The sequence below is a fragment of the Setaria italica genome, chromosome I (assembly GCF_000263155.2).
Source record: "Setaria italica strain Yugu1 chromosome I, Setaria_italica_v2.0, whole genome shotgun sequence".
NCBI lineage: Eukaryota > Viridiplantae > Streptophyta > Magnoliopsida > Poales > Poaceae > Setaria > Setaria italica.
This window is the reverse complement of record NC_028450.1, coordinates 8,254,727-8,276,284: the sequence shown is the minus strand read 5'-3', so window position 1 is coordinate 8,276,284 and position 21,558 is coordinate 8,254,727. Positions and strand designations below refer to the sequence as shown.

At 46.4% G+C, this 21,558-nt stretch overlaps 4 protein-coding genes across 4 annotated transcripts; 3 read left to right on the top strand and 1 right to left on the bottom strand.

Annotated features, from left to right (window-relative positions):
- Positions 1-121: 121 nt before the first annotated feature.
- LOC101762880 lies at positions 122-4,507 on the top strand. The gene is made up of 7 exons (XM_004951896.3): positions 122-443; positions 1,169-1,274; positions 2,100-2,288; positions 2,525-2,995; positions 3,116-3,199; positions 3,280-3,372; positions 4,151-4,507. Exons 1-6 carry the CDS (start codon positions 393-395, stop codon positions 3,345-3,347), a joined length of 969 nt encoding a protein of 322 aa, XP_004951953.1. The 5' UTR covers positions 122-392; the 3' UTR covers positions 3,348-3,372; positions 4,151-4,507.
- A 191-nt stretch (positions 4,508-4,698) lies between these two features.
- LOC101762479 (50S ribosomal protein L3, chloroplastic) lies at positions 4,699-6,076 on the bottom strand. Its single transcript, XM_004951895.4, has 2 exons — positions 5,488-6,076; positions 4,699-5,137 (listed from the first exon to the last, which is right to left on the bottom strand). The coding sequence occupies exons 1-2, from the start codon at positions 5,996-5,998 to the stop codon at positions 4,848-4,850; spliced, it is 801 nt and encodes a 266-aa protein (XP_004951952.1). The 5' UTR covers positions 5,999-6,076; the 3' UTR covers positions 4,699-4,847.
- Positions 6,077-6,142: 66 nt separating this feature from the next.
- On the top strand, positions 6,143-11,170 carry LOC101762062 (spliceosome-associated protein 130 A). Its single transcript, XM_004951894.3, has 3 exons — positions 6,143-9,362; positions 9,854-10,345; positions 10,590-11,170. Exons 1-3 carry the CDS (start codon positions 6,300-6,302, stop codon positions 10,725-10,727), a joined length of 3,693 nt encoding a protein of 1,230 aa, XP_004951951.1. The 5' UTR covers positions 6,143-6,299; the 3' UTR covers positions 10,728-11,170.
- A 7,481-nt stretch (positions 11,171-18,651) lies between these two features.
- On the top strand, positions 18,652-20,674 carry LOC101761393 (probable histone acetyltransferase HAC-like 1). The gene is made up of 5 exons (XM_004951893.4): positions 18,652-18,904; positions 19,198-19,303; positions 19,425-19,562; positions 20,067-20,151; positions 20,379-20,674. The coding sequence occupies exons 1-5, from the start codon at positions 18,840-18,842 to the stop codon at positions 20,381-20,383; spliced, it is 399 nt and encodes a 132-aa protein (XP_004951950.1). The 5' UTR covers positions 18,652-18,839; the 3' UTR covers positions 20,384-20,674.
- The last annotated feature ends 884 nt before the right edge of the window (positions 20,675-21,558 follow it).

Genomic DNA, 21,558 nt, shown 5'->3' with positions numbered 1-21,558 from the left:
CGTCCCCCTCCACCACCCCCCTTCTTCTCCGCCACCGCCTCTGGGACCCGATCACACCCGCAAGCACACCCCCCGTCTATCGTATCCCGCTCCATCTGCTCCCCTCCGGTTCAAGGTAAGAGAGAGAGAGAGGGAGGGAGAGAGAGAGAGAGAGAGAGAGAGAGAGAGAGAGGCGACACTTGTGAGATTCCACGGCGGGGCCAACTGGATCAGATGATTCCTGCTTTGTTTCCCCCTTCTTTTATTTTGCCGGAGTTTATCTGGGTTGATTATGCCGTGTGATTAATCGTCTTTTGCGGCGGTTATTTTTATCTATTTTTGTTTGTTTAGTTTTGCTTTGGCTTGGCGTCGCAGGGAGATTTAGTGCAGAGGGGACGCGAGGAGCGTCAGCCATGCCGGGAGGGGAGGACGTCCGCAAGGTCTCGCGGCAGGACATACAGCTTGTGAGCACCCTCATGATCCCACCCCCACCCCCCTTCTTCTCGTTCATCCTGCTTTTGTTTTTTTTTTTCTCTTTTGGTCTCTGACTCCCTGTTGCGGTTCTTAATCGCGCATCATGCAGAGGCAACGTTGAGTTTGATTGCTTGCATTTTTGGAATTTTTTCCCTGTATATTTTATTACCTGATAGGGTTGAGAAGTAGATGGGATGGCTTAGGGTTACAAATGGTTGTGTTGTTGCAGCAACTGTATGCCCTCATTAAGGCTTTGCTTGCATGCTAGATCTTGCAGTAGTGCTGGGACGGTACCGGATTGATTTAGGGGAAGAGGCGTGCATGGGGAAGATAGGAGTGGTGAATTTATGGACGCCGCTAGGGTTTGCCTGCCACCTGTAAGAATGATGTGTATTAAAGCCTTAAAGGAAAAACCGTGTGCTCTCGTTGTCGCTTTGCTCTTTTGGATGTATATATTTAGTAACTATCCTTTATCATAACTTGTGCTTAAACTCTCATTTTGTCTTGGGCGTTACCACATACAGATATCTGCCTTTTATGGTTCTGAAATGTGCCGGCGTCCATTTATCTCATCTATGCACAATCAGCAATGGCAGCTTATGGTTTTGTTTTGTTGTAAGAAGTTGTGATTGAAATGTTTGTTACTCAAGATAGGATGCGCCAGTTCTCTTTTGCACTTCGAGCAATAAGTCCTCATGCAAAAACTTCTTTGCAGGTCCAGAATCTCATCGAACGTTGCCTTCAGCTCTATATGAATCAGAAAGAAGTGGTTGATACTCTATCTTTGCAGGCAAAAATAGAACCTAGTTTCACTGAACTTGGTAATGCTCTTGTATGCGCCAAAAGTCCCTTCTTTTTCTCACTTTAGCTTATTTCCAAGTTTTTGTAAATAGCAATTTTGGTGTGGGCTCCGCCACTGCAGATTCATTTGGCATAATCTTTCCTTGAAATTGGAGGAACAATGGTCATCATATTTGAATGTTCTTTGTTTATTTTGTTAAAGCTTGATTGCCATTATGATCTCAGGAGTCAGGAAGTTCCTTTTTAATGATATATTGGCTGAGAACAACTATCACGATCAATTGGAACAAAAACATCTCTTGCTTAGTTGATACTCCCTCTGTCCCAAATTGTAGGTCGTTTTGGCTTTTCTAGATACATATCTTTTGCTATGCATCTGCATATGGAAAAAGCCAAAACGACCAACAATTCGAAACAGAGGGAGTATCTTTTTCTTTTTGTTGTTTTGTTTAATTTCAGAGTGCATTAATTTCATTTTTATTGGATCATCATTTTATCATCCCTTTCTCTTATAGACTTGGGGCAACTTGAAGAAACATGCATGATCTGTAAACCAGAAAGAAAAGGATGTTGTCATGGACCTAGAATCAATGACTCAGCACAAATGAGACCACCTGTCAACCAATTTGTGTCTTATAATTAATTTTTCATCGATGTGTAATTTGCTCTGTGCTCTAGCTTATTGTCTTTGGATTTACGAATGGTTTGGGCTAGTGCTTTTTCCATTGTTGTGAATATCTGCCTTTCGCATGGAAATTTCAAGGACATTGTTGCCATCCCACCATTATAATATAAACAATAGTTGCTTCATTTTTGGTTTATTTACTCATTATTCTTTTCTCCAGTCTGGCAGAAACTTGAGGAAGAGAATCGTGAGTTTTTTAAGGCATACTATGTGAGGCTAATGCTTATGAATCAAATAGTGGCCTTCAATAAGCTCCTTGAGCAGCAGTATCAGATTATGAGTAAAGATCATCCTTCTGGAGTACCTTCTATGCCTCCTACTGCTCCTAATGGCTCAAACTCTAGCACATGTAAGCTTCTTTTTTGTTTCAGCAGCTATACATCTATACTAACTGGCAGCAGTTACAATAACTTCTTTTAAACTATTATATCATTATGGAGCTTGTTTATTCTCAAGGCATAAATACATGGATACCATGGTCATTTCCATTAACCATTTACCATTATCTTATATTAATGTTAAATATGGCTTATAAGACTAATGGAGGTTATAAGTTCTAATATAGTCCAATCTTGCTTGTCCCAGTGAACCAAAATGTGTCCTTTCTGCCAGACACTATCCCCAGTGCTGCAATGCAAGATAGCTTGTTGCATAATGGAGGTTCTAATGGTATAGTAAATGGTGCCTCTTCAAGTGACCAATTTATGTATCCCAGTAAAGTTGTTCATGGCCTTCCTAGTGGCATGGATGCTTCATCAAGCCTGCTAGCAGCACATAATTCAACCGTTGGGCAGTTTAATGGACACAATGGAGCAACAATAAAGACAGAGTCTGGCTACTCGAGCAACTCAGATTTTGGATTCGGCAATGAGAATGTGTTCCTAGAGCAGTCGGTTGGAGATGTATCAGGAGGATCCTTTAGCAGCTCTGAGTTGAATGGACCACAATTAGGTGATCCAATTATGGACATGGATTCATCTTCATATGGTTTCTTGAGCCAGATTCCTCGTAATTTCAGTTTTTCGGATTTGACAGAGGATTTCAGCCAAAGTGCAGGTACTTTTGTGCGATATTGCTGATCTATATTTTTCTAATGTCTGCTTTCTTCATTACTGCTATTTTATATGTTTGTTGTGTAATGCATGCATAAAGGCATCTTTTATCTTTCATGCGCAGAAATACTAGAGAATTATGGCCGATCCCCTTTCATTCCTTCCGAGGCAAATAACTTCCCAGAGTCAGCTGCTGGAGAACATGCAGGTTAACCATCGCCCTTCCCTCACCACTTGAAGCAATACCACATTGCTCCATTTAGCTAATGGTTTCCTTGTTATTATCAGAAATAGGAAATAGGCGGCTAGATACAATATCTGAGGGTGTTAATTATGAAGATTTTGGAAGTGATTAATCAGCCTGTGATGGTACTGCATGAGGTAACTTCATGACCAACTGTATGATTTTTGCAATTATGAGGCAAATATTTACAAGTAGACGTTCTTTTGCTTTAGCTTGCTTATTTTATATTCCTGGTCTTGACATGGATTTATTTGGTGGGGTTGTGGCAGAAATGTTAAAATTAAACAGAAACCTGTGGCAAATCTTAACATGGTTGTCTGCAAATGTTAAGCAAAGTTCTTGTTTCCTTGGTGGGGCTTGGTCTCTCAAAAGCCAGAATGATACTCCTTTTTGCCTTAGGACTGTCTTTTTATTGCCCCTAGCATCAGTGTTTAAGTAAGGTTAAAACACTGTAGATACATTCTTTTACATTTTGTCCACCAAAAGCTGTATGCTTCAGGCCCTAGCTAACGAAGAAATTGTAAGCGAGTTGGAATCTACTGTTGCATAATTAGGCAGTCAGCTCAGTATCTTGGACCACAGAATCTCCTGTTAGATGGGCTTTGGTAACAACTAACAAGTATACTTGCTGCTTGGCCTTAATTCTGAACAGAAGAATATTAATCCAGCATTAGACTTTAGAGTGCTTTCTGTTCATCAAGTCCATGAAAGCTACATAGATGAAATTGCTGGTATCAATACTGAATTGCTTGCTCTTAAGTCTTAACTTGCTCGTTAAAGAAAAACCATAATATGCATTTACCTCGAATTTCCAAAATTTACTTAAACTTAAAAATAGTGATGGGGATATGTGGCAGGTAATAGCAGTTTTTATACTGTTTGTAACTTGTTTGGTTGTCCATTCTTTCTTTGCAGGTTAAGAAGTGATGTGCCATCTGTACATACTATTTTGGGCAGAAAAATATCAACCATTGTGGTCAGGGAACTAGCTGATTTGGCAGAAACTGTTTCTTCTTCGGTTTTAGGTTTTGTGCTTTTTAGGCAACAAGCATGGATAACTTGCATGAGACCTTGTTAGACCAAATAATCTGCCATTGAAGGATGCAAAAAAGTCCATGTTTGTATCGTCGCTGATAATATTGTGGTAGTAATCTGCATTTGTTCGTTTAAGCTAGCATTAGCTGTGGTGGAAGCTCTAAAGTCGTTGTCAGAGTTACCCTTGACTTGTTCCTGTTGCACATATTATATCTGCAATGTTTCTTGTTTGTTACATTTCCTGGCTCCTTTTTCGTTGCATTTGGTGATTTCCAATCAGAGATTGTTGCATGATTAAATGCCTCAGATCATACTGTGTGGCATGTTTACTTATTCTTTGGCAATTCCTGGGCAACAGAATCTGCTTGCAGATCTATCACACAAGCATCTGGTGAGAGATTCTATTAGCTCAGTGCAAATAATGCAAATGAACAAGCTGTCAGCAGAACGGATGACAACGCTCATATGAGGATGTTTTTTACTAATCTTCGTGTGTACAAAAACTGTCAATTGGCGATGAAATTACATCCATTTTGCAGCAGGGTAGGGAAACACTAAAAAATCAGCAAAAACAATTCTAGTTCTTGGGGATGTTCTTGCCAACAATCTTGGCAGGCGCGATGCGGAGGAGGTTGCCGGGCTTCCCTGGCACAGCGCCCTTGATCATGACGACCCGGAGGTCGTTGTCAATCTTGACGATCTTGAGCTTCCTGATCTTGGTCTTGGTTCCTCCCATCCTCCCGGGCATCTTCTTCCCCTTGTACACGCGCCCCGGCGTTGTTCCAGCACCAATGGAACCCAGCTGCCTGTGGCTCTTGGAACCGTGAGTCATCAACCCACGCTTGAAGTTGTGCCTCTTGATACCACCTGCGCAACGTCACAAGTAACCGCGAACCGATCAAGAACGCGGTATGCAAGCATAGGCCTTACAAAGAGTGGCATTGCAATTGCAAATGCAAGCGCCTGGAACTAGAACCTAGCCTTGCCAAGAACTGCAAAGCATTCAATTTTCAGCTAATTACAGTGCTGGTAAGCATGCCAAACCAATGGCATTGGCAGTGAAGTTGCAAGATCAAGAATTGCAACAAGCACGTTGATGCTGCTACTTTCATTCTCTAGGAAATGGAATGATACAGCCGGAGGTTTGCGGATAATTAGCACAAATGTGGGTAATCGTTGTCGTTGGCAATGCAATTGGAGGTGTAAAATTGCTGTACCTTGGAACCCCTTGCCGATGGAGTTGCCGGAGACGTCGACGAGGTCGCCCTCCTTGAAGAGCTCGGCGAAGTCGAGCTCCTGTCCGGGCTCGAACGCGTCGACGGTGGTGAGCCTGAACTCCTGCAGGTGGCGCAGCGGCGGCGCGCCGGCCTTGCCCAGGTGGCCCAGCTCCGGGCGCGTGAGCTTGTCGTCGCGCACGCCGTGGTACCCGACCTGCACGGCGTCGTACCCGTCCGTGGCCGCCGTCTTCACCTGCGTCACCACGTTCCCGCCATCCCGGAACCCGACTACCGTCACCGGCACCGGCTTCCCCGTCTCCGGGTCGAAGTAGGTCATCATCCCCACCTTGGTCGCCATCACGCCCACCCCGGCCTCGTACGACGCGCGCACCGTCACCGACGCCCCCGCGCGCCTGAACGACACCGCGCAGCCGCCGCCCCGGCGGCCACGCTGCTGCGGGAGGAGGAGCGCCAGTGCGCCGCCGGCGATGCCCACGGCCGCCATGGCCATGCTTGATTTGAGTTGGGGGAGTGGCTGCTCCTGCTTGTGCTGGGCTCCCTCTCTAGTTGAATTCGATTGGGATAGGGGGGCTCTGCTTGCGGCCAACTCCCCCTTATCCTCCCGCCTGCTCGGAGGCGCCTTCTGAAAAATACGCCTTCGTTAGAGAGAAGCGGAGAGGCGTATCCACCTCAACTCCCCATCAATCGAACGCCGCCCGCCGCACGCTCCGTCCCGACACCCTCCCCCGCGCCCCGTCGCCGCCACCGTCTCCACCTGAGGAGGAGGAGGAGGAGGCGGCCTCGGCGCCACCATGTACCTCTACAGTCTGACGCTGCAGCGGGCGACGGGGGCGGTGTGCGCCGTCATCGGCAGCTTCAGCGGGCGCGACGCGAAGAAGGCGGCGTCCGGGTCCGCGTCGACGCAGGAGATCGCCGTGGCCCGGGGAAGCACGCTCGACCTCCTGCGCTTGGACCCGGAGACGGGCCGCCTCCGCACGCTCCTCTCCGTCGACGTCTTCGGTGCCATCCGCTCGCTCGCGCAGTTCCGCCTCACCGGCGCCAGCAAGGACTACCTCGTCGTCGGCTCCGACTCCGGCCGCCTCGTCATCCTCGAGTACTCCCCCGACCGCAACCGCTTGGACAAGGTCCACCAGGAGACCTTCGGCAAGTCCGGCTGCCGCCGCATCGTCCCCGGCCAGCTGCTCGCGGTCGACCCCAAGGGCCGCGCGCTCTGCATCGCCGCGCTCGAGAAGCAGAAGCTCGTCTACGTCCTCAACCGCGACGCCGCCGCGCGCCTCACCATCTCGGCCCCGCTCGAGGCGCACAAGTCCAACACCCTCACCTTCTCCCTCACCGCGCTCGACTGTGGGTTCGACAACCCCATCTTCGCCGCCATCGAGCTCGAGGATGCTGAATCTGACCGCGACCCAACGGGGCAGGCTGCGAACCAGGCGCAGAAGGTCCTCACCTTCTACGAGCTTGACCTGGGGCTCAACCATGTCTCCCGCAAGGCCTCTGAGCCGATTGATAATGGTGCCAATCTTCTTGTGACTGTCCCTGGTGGCGGCGACGGTCCGAGCGGGGTTCTTGTGTGCTGTGACAACTTCGTGCTGTACCGGAACCAGGGGCACCCAGAGGTTCGTGCTGTCATTCCACGGCGTGCTGACCTCCCTGCTGAGCGTGGTGTCCTAATTGTTGCTGCTGCTACACACAGGCAAAAGACTCTGTTCTTCTTCTTACTACAGACCGAGTATGGTGACATCTTCAAGGTCGACCTTGAACACAGTGGGGATACTGTTACTGGGCTCAGGATCAAATACTTTGACACTGTACCTGTAACATCAGCTATCTGTGTGCTGCGATCGGGTTTCCTCCTCTTTGCTGCTTCAGAGTTTGGCAACCATGCACTTTACCAGTTCCGTGACATTGGCCGGGATGCAGATGTCGAGACCTCTTCAGCAACATTGATGGAAACAGAGGAGGGGTTCCAGCCGGTATTCTTTCAGCCAAGGGCACTAAAGAACCTCATGCGCATAGACGACATTGAGAGCCTCATGCCAGTCATGGATATGCGTGTTGCAAATTTATTTGATGAGGAAACACCCCAGATATTCACAGCCTGTGGCCATGGTCCACGCTCCACACTTCGCATCCTGAGGCCTGGCCTTGCCATCAGCGAGATGGCACGATCAGTGCTGCCTGCAGAGCCTATTGCTGTGTGGACTGTCAAGAAGAATATCAATGACATGTTGGATTCCTACATTGTTGTGTCTTTTGCTAATGCTACACTTGTGCTCTCTATTGGTGAAACAATTGAAGAAGTCAGTGACAGCCAGTTCCTGGATACCACTCACTCGCTTTCAGTCACTCTCCTCGGTGAGGACTCTCTCATGCAGGTCCATCCAAATGGTATCAGGCACATCAGGGAGGATGGCCGTGTCAACGAGTGGAGGACGCCTGGAAAGAAAACTATTACAAAGGTTGGATCAAACCGGCTCCAGGTAGTAATCGCACTCAGTGGCGGAGAGCTCATCTATTTTGAGATGGACATGACTGGTCAGCTCATGGAGGTGGAGAAGCAGGACATGTCTGGCGATGTTGCATGCCTGGCCATTGCACCGGTCCCTGAGGGGAGGCAAAGGTCCAGATTTCTCGCTGTAGGATCCTATGATAACACCATCCGTATCCTCTCTCTGGACCCTGATGACTGCCTGCAGCCTTTAAGTGTCCAGAATGTATCATCAGCACCAGAATCACTCCTATTCCTGGAGGTCCAGGCATCAGTTGGTGGTGAGGATGGTGCCGACTATCCTGCCAACCTTTTCCTCAATGCTGGTTTGCAAAATGGTGTTCTTTTCCGGACAAATGTTGACATGGTTACAGGTCAGCTATCGGACACACGATCTCGATTCCTTGGCCTGAGACCTCCAAAGCTATTTCCCTGTATAGTTAGCCACAGGCAAGCAATGCTCTGCCTGTCCAGCCGTCCCTGGCTGGGCTATATACATCAAGGTCACTTCCTCTTGACACCATTGTCCTGTGATACGCTCGAATCTGCTGCATCCTTTTCTTCTGATCAGTGCTCAGAAGGTGTTGTTGCTGTTGCTGGAGATGCCCTACATATTTTCACCATTGAACGCCTGGGAGAGACTTTCAACGAGACAGCCATCCCTCTGCGCTACACCCCGAGGAAGTTTGTGATTCTACCAAAGAAAAAATATATTGCTGTCATTGAGAGCGATAAGGGTGCATTCAACGCAGAAGAGCGAGAAGCTGCTAAGAAAGAGTGCCTCGAGGCTTCTGGTGCCGTGGAGGATGGAAATGCGAATAATGCGGATCCAATGGAGAATGGGGACGGGCAAGAAAATGGTGCTGAGGATGGCAACACATTTCCTGATGAACAGTATGGTTATCCGAAGGCAGAATCGGAGCGGTGGGTTTCCTGCATTAGGATCCTTGATCCAAGGAGTAGGGACACGACCTGTCTGCTGGAATTGCAGGATAATGAGGCTGCTGTCAGTATTTGCACTGTGAATTTCCATGATAAGGAGCACGGCACTCTTCTTGCTGTTGGCACTGCCAAGGGATTGCAGTTCTGGCCAAAGAGGACCCTTGCTGGTGGGTTCATCCACATATATAAGTTTGTGGAGGATGGGAGGTCACTTGAACTTCTACACAAGACACAAGTGGAGGAAGTACCTCTTGCGTTGTGCCAATTCCAAGGACGGCTACTTGCAGGTGTTGGTTCAGTGCTCAGACTATATGATCTGGGGAAGAGAAAGTTGCTCAGGAAATGTGAAAACAAGCTTTTTCTAAAGACAATAGTGTCTATTCATACCTACCGTGATAGGATCTATGTTGGCGATATGCAAGAGGTATGCTCTCATTCTTAGCTCAATTCTGTTGCATTCCCTTCCTTGTGAGTTTTGTCACATGGATGCACTTTATGTATCTAAGGTGTAGCCAAGAAGACAAGTGTTTAAATATTAAATTATGCATAACATCTAGTTGTGAACCTCTAGGCCTGGTTGTGATGTTCACAGTGATTGAAGTGTGACATTTTCATATTTAATTAGACTTAGCAGGATATGATTTCTTTTAATTACTAATGTGAGAGTTTAAATTGGATTGTGTGGCTCTGGCATACTTGAGTCATGTAGAATTGTGGATATACAGCATGTATCTTCTAGGTTATTTTTCATGATATTTTTCCCCTTGAGTTTTCGTATATTCTGTTGTGTTACATTTATTGTGATTCACAGAGTCCCTGGACCATTGTTCAGTGTTATGTTTTTTCACCAGATTACCCCTGGCCTCCTTGCTTATATTTCTAATATATTTCTTTTATGGTGCCATTTCCTTGCAGTCATTTCACTACTGCAAGTACAGACGGGATGAAAACCAACTATACATCTTTGCTGATGACAGTGTTCCCAGATGGCTTACCGCAGCTCAACATATAGATTTTGACACTATGGCTGGAGCAGATAAGCTTGGGAATATATATTTTGCTCGTCTTCCTAAGGATATTTCAGATGAGATTGAAGAGGACCCAACTGGAGGAAAGATTAAATGGGAGCAAGGAAAGTTAAATGGTGCCCCTAACAAAGTTGAGGAAATCGTGCAGTTTCATGTCGGTGATGTTGTCACATGTTTGCAGAAGGCCTGTTTAATTCCTGGGGGAGGTGAATGTCTTATTTACGGAACTGTGATGGGCAGTGTGGGTGCACTGCTTGCATTCACTTCCAGGGAAGATGTTGACTTCTTCTCTCACTTGGAGATGCATCTCCGTCAGGAGCATCCACCATTATGTGGAAGAGATCACATGGCCTACAGATCTGCTTATTTTCCAGTGAAGGTAAAAAAAAATTTCTGACCTTTCTTTAAAGTTCATCATAGATATGCTTATTTGATCATGTCATTAAGTCAATTGTTTAGTAATATCAATACACTGTCAAGCCATTGCTCACCAGATGGTTTCATATAAGATAGTAATAGTATATGTTCACATTAGCCCACGAAATTTATTTGGATGTCATTACAGCTGAACTGCAAATGCAGTTTGAAACACACTGTTACTGATGAAGTCTGTTCTGTTACAGGATGTGATAGATGGTGATCTCTGCGAGCAGTATCCGACCCTACCAGCTGATATGCAGAGGAAGATCGCTGATGAGCTCGACAGAACACCTGGTGAAATCCTGAAGAAGCTAGAAGACATCAGGAACAAGATCATCTGAGCCGAGCCCACAGTATAGTTTGAAAGAACCAGGGTAGCGGCAATGCAACTGTCTGGTCCTCGGATGCTTCAAAAGTTGGATCCAGCTTGACCTGTTGCAGCACTTCAAGATGTGATGCGGCATTCAACAAGTTGGGAGCAAGCTCGTGATGTACCCTTTCTTATGCTAACTGGTCCTGTCTGCATTTTAGAGCCAATCAAGCGTAGATTAGATTACTGCACCAGAGTGGCCTTTTGCATCCCTCAAAGCAGATTCAGCTGACGCATTGACTGTTTGTTACTCGGTAGACACTGCGGTAGGCGGTAGCTGCCTTGGCAACGATGTACCATAGAAAATTTTCCAAGTGTTAGATGCCTTGCATTATATTCAGAACATTTGCTTTTGAAGCACCATTTGCTCCTCGTTTCAATTGCATTTCTAATTTAAAGCCCAGTTCAATTACATTTCTAATTTAAAGCTCCTTGCTTTGGTTCTCTCTCTTCTATTCTCCATATGGTACGGCCTCTGCTTATATCTTGTAGTGATGGCACAAAACTCTGGTAAAATTCCAAGAACTTGCAAGGCGCCGTCGCCTCCCCAATTCCCCACTCCATCGAAAGTTGGAAACCCTAGTCTCCTACACCGTCTCATCGGAGATTTCCGATGATCTCCTCCCGGCGACCGGAGCAGGATGGGACGCCGGAGCAAGGTTCCTTTTTCGTGAATACGCAGGAGAGCAAGGTTCCTAAAGGAAGAGCCGAGACCTACCCGCAGCCATTGCCATTCGTTAGCGATCCAAAGCTGGAAAACCCACCCCGATCAGCCGGGGATTGGCGGCCGGAATCGGTCGGTGTACCTTGCGGTCTGCCGCCGTGACTGGTTTTCTTCTAAACCCTACTACCCCCTGTACAAGGTGGACGTCGCCTCCCTCCGACTCCGACGAGTCATCCCCTGCAGCCAAGAAAACCCGAGTCGCCAAGCTGCGAACCGACGCAGGCGGGAAGACCTTCGTCCCCTGCAGTCACGGTGGATCGTCGGCGTCGGGGGCAATCCCAGCGGCACCGTCATCTACGACACCACCAAGGACAGGGTGATCCGCGGGTCGGAGCTGGTGGCCGCCAAGGGACGCCCTGTCGCGGCGACCGTCGGGTACAGAGTTTACGCCCTCTCCAGCCTCCCCAATTACATCGGCGACCCCGATTCCGTGCCTTGGTTCGAGGTCCTCGACCTCAAAGATGCAGTGATCACGGAGGCGGCGGCGGATGGGAGCCTCAGCCTGGATGGGTGCTCCTGGGAGCGCCTGCCGAGCCCACTCTGCTTCCCTGGTAAGCTCACCCCGATGGTGTACATCAGGCCACCCATCATCACCGTCAGGTCCTATGTGGTGGTCGGGCGCTACATGCTGGTATCGCTCGATCCACCAAGCAGCGGCACCTATGCATTTGACACCCAAGAACACGAGTGGCAGAAGCTCCACAAGGAGCACCTACCTTTCGTCGGCTCTGCGACTCCGCACGGGCGCAGCGGCTGCGTTTTTCTTGGTTTATCACGGGAGAACGGGCCTGTCAGTGCTTACCGCATCTTTGTCTCATCAGCTTCAAGCAGCCCAAGCAGTAGTGTCTCTGCCGAGGCAGGAGTATGTCAAAAGGGCGGTGCCCTTAAGCTATCCATCAATGTGATATCGGTAAAAGGCAAGGAACATGAAGAAGTTGATGCAAAGTCAGGGCACTACTTGACTTCCTTGGACAGGGAGAACTTCTCTACACTGACTTTTTGAACTTGACAAACGCAAACGCAGCAGGGCTTATGATGAGACGGTCGATCCCTTAGTTCCAAGGAAGTTGTTTGCAAAGTTGGTAACTTATCGGATAGAGAACCCTGAGATCCTGGAGGAGGCTCTGGACGAAGAAAAGCTGCGAGCCGTGATGCCTGAGGTTGCAATCTCAAGCCAACTGGAACAGTCCTTCAAGATTTCCAGTGACATTGGGTTTTCTTCCCCACCCATCACCTTCGCTTTATCTATATAAGTAAGCACCATCTACGCCTTTTATTTCACAGTATGTTCCTTAAGAACCGGCCCTTAGAAAATTACTATGTACCTCGTTTTGCCTCTCGCAGTTTTGGAAGCTTTCCTTGTACTGGATTATAATGCTACATCTCATACCTTGCCAAGTTGGCATGTTGGCTATGGTCATATATTATTACCGTTAACTTGTAACATAGGCCGCAACTCTGTTCTATTTGCATGAGAGAATTAACTTGGTGATGGTAAATTGTAAATTACCATGGCTTTTGAGGCTGGTATAAATTATGCATGTGTATTATTTATAGCAAGGTTGGTTGATCATGAGTTCATGACACAGCTTGGCTGGGCTGTTATCCTCACACTTTGATTTTTAGACATTTAGTTGGAAAAAAAAAGTATGTATATCATTTATAAATGTTAGCTCTCAAGTCTTTGAAGGATATGGGGACCAAGATATGCAATCTCATGCTCATCTGAGACAGATTTAGCATGACCAAAACATTCTGTCTAGCAGTATATCTGTTAACCTTTTCTGAGCAGGACGGAAGAATTGTATGTATGAGAATCTGTAATGCTGGTGTACGTTTAGTATACTAGAACTACTGAACTCTCATGTGCTTATGTAGGACAGTGGGACGATTGGAGAGAGATAGAGGAAGATGGAGCGTAGGGTGCGCCAATTTCTCTGTTTTAGCATGCATGATATGAAAATTACTTGCATGATCTAACATGTTAGGACTTAGTATACTACCATGCTGCCTGGAAACATTTCGGCAGCCCAGGTGGGCTCGGCGCTGGGTAGAACCTGACTGCCTAGTTATAGCCTTAGCTTTGTCGAAACATTGTGCAACATTCATTTTATATATGCACTTTCCATTTGTTAGTCACTAGTCAGATGTGTTTAGAATGATTGTATGTGTAATTATGCCTTCATTCCTCACAAATGACAATGTACGGCGCACTTTTCTAGTGGGCTACAATCCTATGACCCATGTTTGAGAATTCATATTTTTATCTCACTAGTTGTGGTTTAATTGGTACATGGTTTCAGGCACAATTTGATTTTATTATTTAATCACAAAATCTTCAAGATTCTAAATTTGGATTTTGAAATTAAAAGAAGGTTTTATGAAACGTGGGGCGTGTCTGGGATCTTGATTGGAATGCAAGGGTGATTCTGTTGCTTGTTAAATCTAGTTTTGAAAATAAAAGTGTGACAGAGTAACAGACTAACAGTACCTACTAATTAGCATATATAGTTGGAATGTTTCATGTTGCTGGAAACTATAAAGTAATTCGTTTACCCTTTAATTAATGCGGTGTGGATTGGTTACATATTTCTCTTTTAAAAAGAAGCATTGGTTCGAGGACGCATAACGATGCTATGATCCACTATATTCCCCCTTAGTTGGTATTGATTATTTCTTTTTCTTTATTCAGAGATTGCATCCAATTAAGCACTGGCTGCGTCCGCGGGGATGTCCTACTTGGTGTCCGTTTTCTGGGACAGGAAGCTCTTTATTTGTATGCTAGAAGCAAGCACGCCAGAAAGCACTGTAGTGTACTACACTGATCGTTTTGCAAGTGAACAACTTGGGCCATGTATGTTTTAACTATGATAAATCCGTTGTTGCAATCTGCAAGCCTGCACGCCCTATGCGTTTGATATTTTGTGGCTATATATTTTTTTTCTAAATATTTATAAATACTCAAAATAGATAGCATGATTTTTTTTTTCTAGTTTGATAGGCACACAACTCTCGTTATGGCAAAGCAAACAACTCTCGCAGCAGCGGGAGAGTCCTTGTTCCGCGCTTCCTAGGGCACGGATGCAATCAACCGGCACCGCGCTTCCTCGTTCACCGCCCGCCGCCGCTCCCCTCCCCTCCCCTGCCGCAGTTGATGGAGTCGAAGAAGGTGACCAAGCGGCGGCACCGCGGCGATACGGCAGGTTCACCACCACCCAAGCACGCCAAGCCGGGCGACGACGACGGAGTTCGCCAAGCCGGTTTTCCTTGTGGGGGCGCTCATGGCCGAGCAGCCGTCGTCCTACTCCGTTTTCATGGTTGACGCTGCTGCCGTCGCCGGAGGTAACGAGCCGCCGCCGAGCGCCCGCACTCTTGCCGTCTTGCCTGGCGCCGAGCACGGCATGTCCTTTGTCGCCGCGCATTCAAAGCACGGCACCTGGATCGTCGGCGTCGGTGGGCTAGGAGGGAGCACCATCATCTACGAACCGAGCACGCCGGCCGCCGGTACGCTCCGGGGCCCGGAGCTCTCCGTCCCCAAAGAAGAACCCATCCTGATCTCGCACGGAGGCAAGGTATACGCCATCTCACGCCGCCCCAAGGTCCATCGCAGATTGAATCTCGACTTCCCGCCATGGTTCGAGTCCCTCAGCTTCAAGAAGGGTGTCGCCTGCATCTACCACGACGGCTGTCCCTCCTGGAAGAGCTTGCCGCCACCTCCCTGTTTCCCTTGCTCCCTGGATCCATGGGATTTCCGGTACCCGCCCGACATCTCGGTCTCATCCTACGCTGCCGTCGGCTCCCACATCTTGCTTTCGCTGCAACAAGAAGAGACGGGCACCTACGCTTTCCATGTGGTGGAGAAGACGTGGGAGAAGGTCTGCGACAAGAACCTGCCTTTTGTTGGCCAGGCTGTGCCCATTGCCGGCAGCCTCTTCGCCGCCTGCCGCGTCATGCCCAACAGTGCCTCTGCCACCGCTGCCTCTGTGTTCCACATGTCCATCGAGGTCTCCACACCACTGGTGCCGGACAGAGATTCCCGGTGGCATCGGAGGGAGAGATTCCCAGGCTGCTCTTCTGCCCAATGGGAAGGGGCAGCTTCTGTTCCACCAGGCTTGGGTCCTGTCGCCAAAGCCGCAAAGCCAAATACTAAGGATCTGCAGATTATCTTGACGGCTTTTCAGATGGACAATGTTGATGCTATCCTGACTGCCTGTCAGACAGAGAGTGCCAAGGCTAAGGATTTGCGTGGTTCAGTACAAGTGAAGCAAGAAAATCAGATATACAAATTCAAGAACGGATCTCGATTTCTGGCTTCATCGCATATGCCTGTGGTTGCTGCACTGTCCATGTAAGCATCTGAGGAGCCTAATCTATTCTTTATAATTCTGCTTCTGCTACTAGATTAAGTCTTCCACATCATTGCACTGTAATAGTGTTCTGATTTCAGTTTTCGTAGGTAAAAATTGCAAATTATGTGTGTGTGTGTGTGTACAATTCTGTTTTGCTAAGATTGCCATCACTACTTAATATGGCTTTTGATCTGCAACAATTCAAATTTCTAGCACACAATGCTTTCCCCGCTTGTCTTGAACACTAGCAACGGATTAGAATGCTGCGATTTAGGCAGTACTAACAAAGTTTATGCACCATGGAGGTTTAGTCGTCTGCCACCTAAAACATTATCTTGGTTGATTGCCGTAATTTTGATATCAGGTAGCATCTGGTTCCGTCATGCCATGCGTTTTATGCATGGCATCAGCTGTTGGGCAATGATTGGTCAACTTTGTGGATTCCATTGGGGTTACATCTGAAAAGTTTAGTGGCATCGAATTCATTTACTGAGAAATGAGTAAAGTAAATCATCTTGGTGGTTACATTTACAAGCCGTTTGGTAATAAACCTTCCATCTGGCAGTGATGTGCAAACTTTGCTACATTGTTAAAAGTTGTAGAATCAACAGTTAAGTTACCAAATACTGTGGGGTTGCTGCAATTCCTTTGGTAGTGCAGAGTAATTGATTATTTGAGAGATTGAAAGCAACCACTTTGTTTTGTTGCAAAATTCAGCAGATGTTTGTTTTGACAATAAATAATAATTTCATCTTTTCTCTACTATTCTCACTCTGACGCATCGGTATGGTGATAATTAATATGTTGGAACAAGCAATCTAGCATAGCAGATGGTTGGGGTAAAACCTGAAGGAAAAAATAGTTGAGCTTGGCATGAGCTGCCCATTCTTGAAGAAAGGAAAAAAATTGTTCGCTAAGTAGTTGAAGTTCCTTAGCATCTTAATTGCTTTTCGTAACACATGCTTGCTTTGTATTCCTGTGTGCTAGACGTCTTAGCATTCCCAACCAATTACCTTTTTTCGGGAGCTAGCAAGTGACATTCTGTTACAAGTGATCCATGCCATGGCTGAACCTGTGAATGTCATTGGTATCCCCTTTGTGCCTCTGGCAGTTCTGATGTGATCCACGCTAACCCAGCCTACCATTTGCGAGTTCCAAGGGCTGCACCTCCCATGCTGTAACAGTGTTCTCTCACCAAAATTCACCATGCGAGAGCTATTTATTCTTTCTTTTGCTAATGCTGCTACTGTACATTTGATATATGTAGTTTTCATACCATAAATATATGTAGTTTGAGTCGTCCAGGCTTGAGAGCGATGGTTGTGTTGCCTTTGTTAAGAAAGCAGGGAGGAGAGGAGGAGCAGGAGGTCGTCGACGGCGCGGCGGTGGTCAGCGTCGGCGTCGGAGGACGTGGAGGAGGTTGGAGAGGAGGGGAGGAACGCGTCGAGGTCGAGCTCCTGACGCGGCGGCGGGTGCCGCGACGCCATCGCCGGCGACGACGGCATGGGGGCAGGCGCCTTCGCGTCGAAGGTTTTTTCTGTGCTGAAATTTTGCGAACTTCGGGTAAAAGGTGCCAGTTAGTTTGCTGACTGTGTAGCGAGGAACTGGGCCGAGGCCCATTCTGTTTGTCCGTGTTACGAATGGGTCCGCAGTTTGTATCAGCGGTGTCTCTTAAAAAAAACAGTGGGCTGAACTGGGCTTGGGCTAAACAGTTTGTATCATACATAAATATATGTAGTTTTCTTTATCATCTTCGTCAAGCTTAAAAAAGTTTGACTTAGGACAATCCTAAAATGTTTTGTTTTTTGAATGGAGGGAGTAGTCATCACATTCTTGTCCACTCTTAGGTTGAAGAGTTGCAATTACTGTCTTGCGCTCACATCATTTAAGGCCTTTTCTTTGTGAGAGTTGCACTACAGTTTCGATATTAACATTGCGATGTCATCTCTCTGAATTATTAAAGTAATATAATTCAAATATGCAAATAGGCCTACTAATTGGCATGTGTGCTATAGTATTCTTGTCCATCTTCCCTTGAAGGCTGAATCCTGGTGACAGTTACTGCCTTTTATTTTTACATTTCAGGTTCAACGGTGTGAAATGAAACTAACATTACACTAACTCCATTTCACATTATTTGTCCAGTTCACATAGATAGGAGGCTCAAAAGCTAACTTAGTTTTTTACAAGTCAGATTGTCCTTGGATCTTATGTGTACCATTGATCTATCCAATGAATATGAAATGTACATTGGTTCTCATCAATTGCAGATACAGATAAATTTTTGACTCTGGTAGTATTGGATGACCCTTGCTTACTATAGCCACATGGACCTGATATTTGCTTTGGTTGTAGTATAGTATACTTCATTGATTGAATATTCTTTTCAATCTCTGCGTGCTTATTATGTCAGTGCATGCAGAACTGCAGAGATTGTCATGTTATCGCGAATGGTACCGGTTTCTATTTCGTGCTAAAATTGAAGTGAGAGAATGCCATCCAAATCGATATCGTTCTCCTCCGTTCTAAATTATTAGTTGTTTTAATTTTTCTAGATTCACAAATTTTGCTTCAGTTGCATTTCTAATTTAAAACACACCGGCCTCTACTTATTTAGCGGCGATGGCAGCGTAAACTCCGGTAAAATTCCAACGACTTGCTAAGTTCATAACACCCTGTGAAAATGAAATTAATCCTGGTAAATAAATTCAGAGAATGTCCTCAAATGTTCCACGGTCCCACCAGTGAAGCGTAAGTCAAGTCCCGGGTTCGAGACGGCCCCCGGGCCCACCGCAGTGACGACTCGCGGCGACCGAATCGGCGGAGACCGGAGGGCGGTCGACGCCTCTCCTTCCCTTCAGCCCCTCCCCCACGCTTCCCAAGAACAACCCTCCTCCAGTCCTCCTCCACGTCCGCGACCCCCGCTCCGTCGTCTCCATCACCAGACCATCGGGGCAGCAGCGGCGTTGGTGTCGCGGGCGCCGACGGGGAGGACCAGCTGGTGGAGGACATGGCAGCCCCCTCAGGAGTGGACCGGCAGTTTGTGATGCTACGGACCACTCTGCGCGGAAAGATGTGAGTTTTTTTAGATGGTTATGTGAGTGCTTATTTGTGTAGACCTAACTAGATGCAACACTATTTTGTAGTCAGGGAATTAAAATTGTAGTAGGAGTAAGGAGTTAGTGAGGATCGGCTGGCCGAACGGCAGCATATCCTGAAACTAAAAATGGCGAATGCCTAAATGATTTCTTATCCATAATTACTAAGGAAAAAAAATGGATGATGCACTGTGGCTGATTTTGTAAACCAAATAGTAGGTACATGACTGATTGACTGGATTCCGTCTTTTACCATTCTTAAATGGGCAGATTCGAGTTAACAGTAAGGAAACAAATGTCGGTCCAGTGGCGGAAGCGGTTGCCAGAACTGGCGAAGCGGCTTGAGGAGATCTTGTATAGAAAATTCCCAAACAGGGTATTGCTCTCTTTCCTTTTCCCTTTTGCAGCTCTTGTCTACTAGTAGTGATCAAGTACCTTTCTGGGGATAAAAATGAACTTGATGTTTCTGTGTTTCACCATTCTGGTTGTTTGAGCAGAATGACTACTACAATATGATGAAGGGGCCAATTGAGCCACAAGTACTGTGTGCTGTTAAGACTTTGAAGAACCGTGTAAATCAACAGAACCCACAAATGACTAGGGAGACAGCATCTTCATCCAGCACAATGACTGTGGTATTTTTTTTCTTCTGTCATATTACGTTTCAAAATTTGACCGAGACCAAAACTACTTGCAATTTTGGCCTCATGGGGTCAACACCATTATCAGCGACGTGGATGCTGGATTTGTCTGGCACTGAATGTGTTAGCAAGGTGGTGATGACATGGGTTTGAGGGGAAGGAGAGAAAGAAGATGAGGGGGCATGGTGGGCATTTCCAGTGAGAGGATTAATGGGATTAGATGTTTTTCGATGGCTAGTCTGAGGTTGGATGAATTTGCAGTGGCAAATCATCAAAATTTTCCTAGAATTAGTTGGTGGTTTGCTTGACCTGTTCCGCCTTTGTAGCATGGGTTACAAGTCATAGCTCGTTTTATGACTGATATCTTAGCAAGAGCTACAAAACTGAAGACCCAGGACAACGGTTCTGCGGCAGAAAACATATCCACATTTTCTTTAGATGATGGGAAGACGCAGAACAACGTTCCATGTTACTGATTTATACTTTTGCCTGTTACAGGATGAGAACCATGGTGATCCCTGTGAGAAATCTGCATCCCTCCCGGCTGATGTGCAGAACAATGCAGATGAGCCCGACAGGACTGGTAAAATTCTGTACTAATATGTCTGCTCTATCCTTGCTTTCATTCAGAAGATCATTCCATTTGATAACACTGGACAACTGAACAAGTGCAAATGTAGTCCAAACTTGCCAAGTTGCCATTAGCTGCTTTTTTGGATTGATTCTGATGGGGAGCAAGATGAATAATCCCTGTCCGAGAAAAAGACCAGGATGCGATAATTTATCATGAGCTTCTTTTTCCTAACGCAGAATGACTACCTTGCTATGATGAAGAGAGCGACTGAAATACAGCTAGGGTTGCCAATAAGGCCCTCAGTACTCTTGAGTATCCGATACCTCCAAGCAATAAGCACTCCCTACTTTGGTGTCAGGAGGAAGGTTGACAGATGCATAGTAATATGTTTCATATTTGAGGGAGAGACCAAGAGTTTTACTCTACTGTTATCCGCTTGAGTAATGGAGATGATCTGTACAATTAAAACCATATCCTGAGCTCTCATCAGCTGTGTTAACATGTTGTCTTCCTCCTGTTTGTCTTGTCTAAATTTGGAGCACCTATTTCCTGAATTGGTTTTGCCCGGTAACCAAAATTTTCCATGCAACCTTATGCCACCTGATATTGACCACCTAAATGTAGCTTATTCATGAGCCGACTCCATCGTTGCGCGCGTGTTTTATATGTGGCGGTCGTCAGCTCTGGTGTAAGTGCGGTTGTTGGGCAGTTGGTGCTGCTTGGGTGCGAGTAGCATTTGGTCCGAGGGATCCGAGAGCTAATGGATGAAAGTGTTAAAGTTTAGCACCTATACATATTAGCCCATCCAAACATGAGAATTATGAGAGGGTTAAACTTTAGCCCACCTAAAAAGGTGCAAAAAGCATTAGCGGGTGGGGAGGAGCTAATGTGTGTTAATGGTTTGTGAAAAGACAAAAAAGGGAGAGAGAAACGGGTAGGTGAGGGGATAAAGGGGTAAAAGTGACATTTCATGGATTTTAGCTTTATCATTAGCCATGTCTCCAAATGGTGGATGGTAGTGCTAAATTTTAGATGGGCTAAACTTTAGCAATAGCATATCCAAACTGTTATTCCTTCGAGTGAAATCCACTGGCAATTCTTGCGTCTGATTTCAGATTTTAGTCAGTTTTTAGACGCGTTGTGACACATCAGCATTGCAAAATAGCATGATCAAAAGACCAACTGACAAAGATACGGTAAATCAATCAGAAAAATACAGTAAAGAAAGGAGGGAGAGAAAAATGACTGAAAAGGGGGTGGAAATGTTCTTCTAAAAAAGCTGCCGTGATCTGCGTTTGATATTAACGCACCAAATTTTGTTACCCTTAACTCTAAAATGATCCTCAAACTTGAAGCACTGCACAAAAGCATTAGGAAACAGAGATTTATACATGCCTTGCTGAAAGGATCATATAC